The sequence below is a fragment of the Sturnira hondurensis genome, unplaced genomic scaffold (genome assembly GCF_014824575.4).
Source record: "Sturnira hondurensis isolate 20B ecotype Veracruz unplaced genomic scaffold, ASM1482457v3 Scaffold0017394, whole genome shotgun sequence".
NCBI lineage: Eukaryota > Metazoa > Chordata > Mammalia > Chiroptera > Phyllostomidae > Sturnira > Sturnira hondurensis.
Window position 1 is genome coordinate 474,771 of NW_028090025.1, and position 6,000 is coordinate 480,770.

The 6,000-nt window shown below is 38.2% G+C and overlaps 2 protein-coding genes across 3 annotated transcripts in view; both read left to right on the plus strand.

Annotated features, from left to right (window-relative positions):
• Positions 1 to 6,000, plus strand: part of RBM41 (RNA binding motif protein 41) — a 120,018-nt gene that overhangs the window by 105,522 nt on the left and 8,496 nt on the right. The gene's annotated exons all lie outside the window — the stretch shown is intronic.
• Positions 4,645 to 5,598, plus strand: LOC119002004 (olfactory receptor 51J1-like). The gene is given in 3 exon segments (XM_037067667.1): positions 4,645 to 4,948; positions 4,951 to 5,204; positions 5,206 to 5,598. Coding segments are annotated over 3 exon segments (951 nt in total).

Here is a 6,000-nt window from a genome sequence, read left to right on the forward strand (position 1 = left end):
TGCCTCCCGCCGTACTCTTACAGTTTAAGCTTCACAGGGTAGGGAGAGAGGGATTACTGCAGGTGAGGCTATTGCTTCCCCTCAGGCTGATACCACTTGGAAGGGAGTGCTGTGCCTGAGAAAGATGGCTTCTGCAGTATGGGGAATAAATCAGCACAGGGATCCTGTTGGCAGTCCCTTCAGCTCTCCCCAGAGCCACCAACCCCAGACTCTCCTCACACATCTCTAGTCCACTCTGCCCTTTCCCTGCTGGAGCCCAGGTTAAGTGGCTGCAAATGCAATTTTGTGCATTGGCCCTTTAAGAGGCTCTCTGTGTCTTCAGTCATCTCCCCACAGAAACCCCACTGCTTTTCACAGTCAGATGTTATTTGGGTCCTTTTCCCTGCTCTGTTGCTGTAGTCTGGGGAGCCAAGCTTGGGTTTAGAGCCCACACTTCTCTGAGGAATCCCCCTCCACTGAGACATCGCTCTGGTATGTGAGCTGCTGCCCGTGGGAGCCCAGCCGACCCTCTTGCACCTCCTCTGCACTCCCTACCAGTCTCACTATGGTGAAATGTTTTTTTCTGTAAGGCCTTGATTATAAGGCTTCCCTCCAGTTAGTCTTCATTGGTTATTCAGGATGATTTTTCTTTAATTCAGTTGTAATTCCAGTTTGATCCTGGGGGCAGGTTAGTGCAGCTTCTACCTATTCTGCCTCCATCTTGGATATCCTCACTTATATTTTTAATGTTATATTCAGGAAATCATTGCCAGTGCCAAAAAGCTTTTTCTTTTGTTTTCTTCTGGGAGTTTTAGAGTTCCAGGTCTTATTTTTAAGTCCTTAATCTATTTTAAGTGGTTTTTTTTGTATGGTGTAAAGTAAGTATCCAATTTCATTTTTTTTACACTGGATATCCAGTTTTCCCAACAAAGTTTATTGAATAGACTATCATTTCTCCATTGTGTATTCTTGCCACCCCCCTCATTGAAGATCAGTTCATAAATGTGTGTTTTATTTCTGGGCTCTTTATTCTGTTCCACTGATCAGTATGTCTTTTTTATGCCAGTGCCATACTATTTTGTTAACTGTAGTTTGGAATCAGGAAACATGATGCCTTCTAATTTGTTCTTCTTCAATAATGCTTTGTCTAGTTGAGGTCTCTTGTGATTCCATATGAATTTTAGGACTTTTTTTTTTGCATTGGTCCCAAATGGCTATTTGGACTTTAATAAGAATTGCATTAAATCTATAGATAGCTTTTGGTAGTTTGGACATTTTGACAATATTAGTATGGAATATCTTTTCATCTATCTGTGTCTTTTTAAATATTTTTTATCAGTGTATTATAGTTTTCTGTGTATAAGTCTTTATTTATAAATATATTATGCATTTTTATGCTAGTGTAAATGGAATTTTTTATTTCTTTAGTAGACAGGTTATTAGAAATTCTAGTCATTTTTGTATGTTGATTTTGTATCCTGCATCTTTACTGAATTTGTTTATTACTCTTAACAGTTTTATTATGAAGTCTTTAGGGTTTTCTTTCTACACATAGGATAATTTCATATACAGAGATAATTATACTTGCTTCTTTCCAGTTTTGATACCTTTTATTTCATTCTTTTCACTAGGACTTGGTCATTACTTTGTTGAGTAGAAGTGAGAAAGTGGGCGTCCTTACCTTCTTCCCAATCTTAGAGTAACAGTTTTCAGTTTTTAACTGTTGAGTGTGAGGTTAGCCGTGGACTTTTACTATATGGTCTTTAGTATATTTAGGTAAATTCTTCCTATTTCTAGTTTATTGAGCATTTTTATCATGAAAGAGTGTTGGATTTTGTATTGCTTTGCTGCTTCAATTGATATGATCATGTGATTTTAATTATTCGTCCTGTTAATGTGATGTTTCACAATTATTGATTTTCATTTGGTGAGCCATCCTTATGTCCCAGGGATAAATACCATTTGGTCATGGTGTAAAACCCTTTTAATATGCTTTTGAATTCAACTTGCTAGTTTTTTGTTGAGGATTTTTGCATCTGTAGTCAGCTGGTATTTTGTCCTGTAGTTTTCTTTTTTTGTAAAGTCCTTTTTTTAAAATTTATTTTTATTTTTGCTATGAGGGTAATGCTGGCCCTATAAAACTACTTTGGAAGTGCTTCCTCTTATTTAATATTTTGGAAGAGTTTGAGAAGGATTGACTTTAATTATTCTTTAAATGTTAGAATTGACCCAGAAGGCCATCTGGTTCTGGTGCTTTCTTGGGGGGGGGGGGTTTATTACTGATTTAATTGCATTACTAGTTATAAATCTGTTCAGATTGTCTATTTCCACATCATTTAGTGTTAGTGTAGATTGTGTGTTTCTAGGAATTTATTATTATTTTCCAGATTAACCACTTTGTTGGCACGGAATTGTTCACAGTAGTCTTTTATCCTTTTTATTTCTGTGGCACTAGATTTAATGTGTTCTCTTTCATTTCTGATTTTATTTGTCTTCTCTTTTATATTCTTAGTCAATTCAATAGGTAGTCAATTTTGTTGATCTTTAAAAAATAGCTTTTAATTTAGTTGATTTTTAAAAATTATTTTTGTAATCTATGTTTTGATTATTTCTGCTCTAATCTGTATTATTTTTCTTCCTGCTAACTTCAGTCTTGGTTCTTTCTCTAGTTCCTTAGGGTGTACAGTTAAGTTCTTTATTTGGGGTTTTTCTTCTTTATTTTAGTGTAGGTATTTATTACTATAAACTTCTTTAGTACTCTTCATGCTGCATACCATAAATTTTGTTATGTTTTGGTTTCATTTTTGTTTGTCTCATGGTATGTTCTGCTTCTCTTTTAATTTATTTGACCCATTAGTTAATCAAGAGTGGATTGTCAAGGAACATGTAGAAAGAACACATGCACAAGGCCAAAGTGGGGTAGGATCAAGAGTGGGAGGTGGGGATGGCTGTAGTATGGGGAGTGGGGGGAGAGGAAATGGAGACAACTATACTTGAACACAAATAAAAATTTGAATAGTATTTTAAAAATTTGCACATATTTGTGAGTTTTCTAGTTTTCCTTCTTTTATTGGGAGCAAGGTTTTATAATTTTGTGATATTATTATGTTGCTATTTTCTCCTTTCTATTCTCTCAGCATTTGCTTTATATATTTTGGTGCTCTGATGTTGGCTGCATATGTATTTGTAGTTGTTATATCTTCCTGGTGAACTGACCCTTTTGTCATTATATAATGTCCTTCCTTGTCTCTTGTGATATTTTTTTTAAAGAAGTAACTTTATTGTGTAAAATAGAATTCAAGAAGTTACTTTGGTAAACATCACAGATATCATATGAAAAAGGAATCCTAACTTTCTTCTTTTTTTTTAATTTGTATTTTATTTTATTTTATTTTATTATATAATTTTTATTTAATTCTTGTTCACGTACAGGTTTCTGTCTTATATTCCCAACCCTGCCCGCCCCCCACCCCATGCTCCCCGCCTCCCTCCCCTTTCCACCCCCCACCCTTAGTTATTGTCCATGTGTCCTTTATACTTGTTCATGTGAGTCCATCCCCTTTTCCCCTATAATTCTCTCCCCTTTCCCCTCTGGACCCTGCAGCCTGTTCCATATATGAGTGTCATTGGTTGTATTTTGCTTGCATGTTTGGTTTGTTTAGAATCCTGTTAACGGTGAGATCATATGATATTTGTCTTTCACCGCCTGGCTTATTTCGCTCAGCATAATGCTTTCCAGTTCCATCCATGATGTTGCAAAGGGTAGTAGTTCCTTCTTCCTTTCTGCAGCATAGAATTCCATTGTGTAAATGTACCATAGTTTTGTGATCCAGTCATTAACCGATGGGCATCTAGGTTGCTTCCAACTCTTGGCTATCGTGAATTGTGCTGCTATGTACAAGGAAGGAAATAACCAAGATCAGAGCAGAATTAAATGACATAGAAACTAAAAGCACAATTCTAAGGATCAATGAATCCAGGAGTTGGTTCTTTGAAAAGATAATCTGATTCTCTTCTTTACACATAATCTTTCCGGTCACTTACTAGTCATTTCAAGACCCAGGACAGTGGAAACCCATGTGGGTTCAATCTGCATTCTTTTCTATTTTAATTTTCCAGTCACTTGTTCCAGGCTCCAGCCACTGCCACTTCTCAGTTTTGCTTTAGACCTCAAGGATATCTGTATTTATTTATCAAGTATTGAAATGTTTTAGCTGGCTTTTATACACTGTGGTTTTGACCTATGTCTATATGTTTATCAATAATATTTCTGTTCACCCGATATTATTCCATATCTTATGCTGAAATTGCCTCTGCATGACAGTCTTCCCAGAAGCCTTCTAGAGTCAGGCATATTCATATCAAGACAAGGCAATCGTTTCACCCTTAGTAGATCCAAGGAGAACTACAACTCAAAGGAATAATTTTCTACCAGTCATGAACTTCTCTCTGATGGAGACTACAACCCCTTTAATAGCAGGAATTTCATGATGGTGGTCACCTATCAGTTTTCAGATATGAGACATTTGGCCACCTGTATCTGTGAGCTTTGTTTTCTTCTTCCCTTCCCTCAGTGTCCAGGTGTCTTTCTCTATTATAATGTTATCTCACTAGTTTGTTTGTAATTTTCAAGGTAGCACTGACCCCACGGAATGAGATTTCAACATGAAGAACTCCAATAGCTCCCTGGAGTTCTCACCTACAACATTCATTCTGGTTGGCATCCCAGGGCTGGAGGCAGAGCACATCTGGATGTCCATCCCCTTCGGCCTGATGTACATTATCATCTTCCTTGGGAATGGCACCATTCTTCATGTCATCAGAATGAACTCAGCTCTACACCAACCCATGTACCTCTTTCTTGCCATGTTGGCACTGGCTGAGATTGGTGTCTCTGCATCCACTCTACCTACAGTGCTAGGCATCTTCCTTTTTGGCACCACTGAGATTAGCTTTGATGAATGTCTTCTTCAGATGTTCTTCATCCATTCTTTCTCCATTATGGAGTCAGCTGTGTTGCTGGCCATGTCCGTTGATCGATTTGTGGCTATTTACAGCCCACTGCGCTATACAGCCATCCTAACCCTGCCCCGCATATTTGGCACAGGAGCCGTCATTGGGCTGAAAAGCACTGTGCTCATGGCCCCATTGCCCATGCTCTTGCGGCGCCTGCCCTTCTGTGGCCATAATGTCCTCTCCCATTCTTATTGCCTTCACCCCAACCTCATCCATCTACCTTGTGGGGACATTTCTATCAATAATATCTATGGGCTTTTTATTGTTACCACCACTTTTGGGCTGGATTCACTGCTCATTGTAGTCTCCTATGGGCTTATACTTCACACAGTACTGAATATTGCCACTGGGGAGGAGCGTAAGAAGGCTCTGAGCACATGCGGCTCACATATCTGTGCTGTGCTCGTTTATTACGTGCCTATGATCGGCTTATCAATGGTGCACCGCTTTGGACACCATGTGTCCCCTTTGCTGCATTCTCTGATGGCCAATGCTTACCTATTCTTCCCACCCCTTGTCAACCCCATTGTGTATAGCATTAAGACCAAGGAAATTCGTCGTGGCATTGTCCAAATGCTGTCAGTGAAGAGATCCAGAGTTTAGATGAAGTGCAAAGTAGGGACTTTTTTCCATAATCACAAGTGGTTCTAGATAGTACATTATGAAAATGGTGTTACCTTAAAATACAGTATCCAACAGGAGGCTCGACATAATCTAGCCAGGAACTAGAGTGGGAGTGGAAATGAGGTTGGATTGTATTTAACAGAACAGAACAATATAAAGAATTGATTTTATTTTAAAACGTGTTTGACAAGAAGTTTTATGTTACCCTGAATAGCTGGAGCAGGAATGAAAGAAAAGTTTGTTATGAAAATACAGCACTTCCCATAAGGAAAAGGTACTTAGGAGCTGGAAGGTATTCTGGGGCTCTGTTGATCCCTGTGTTAGAGGAGAAAAGAAATTGAAGTGGATTAGCATCTCTTGAGTTGTTGGCATAAGCTCAAT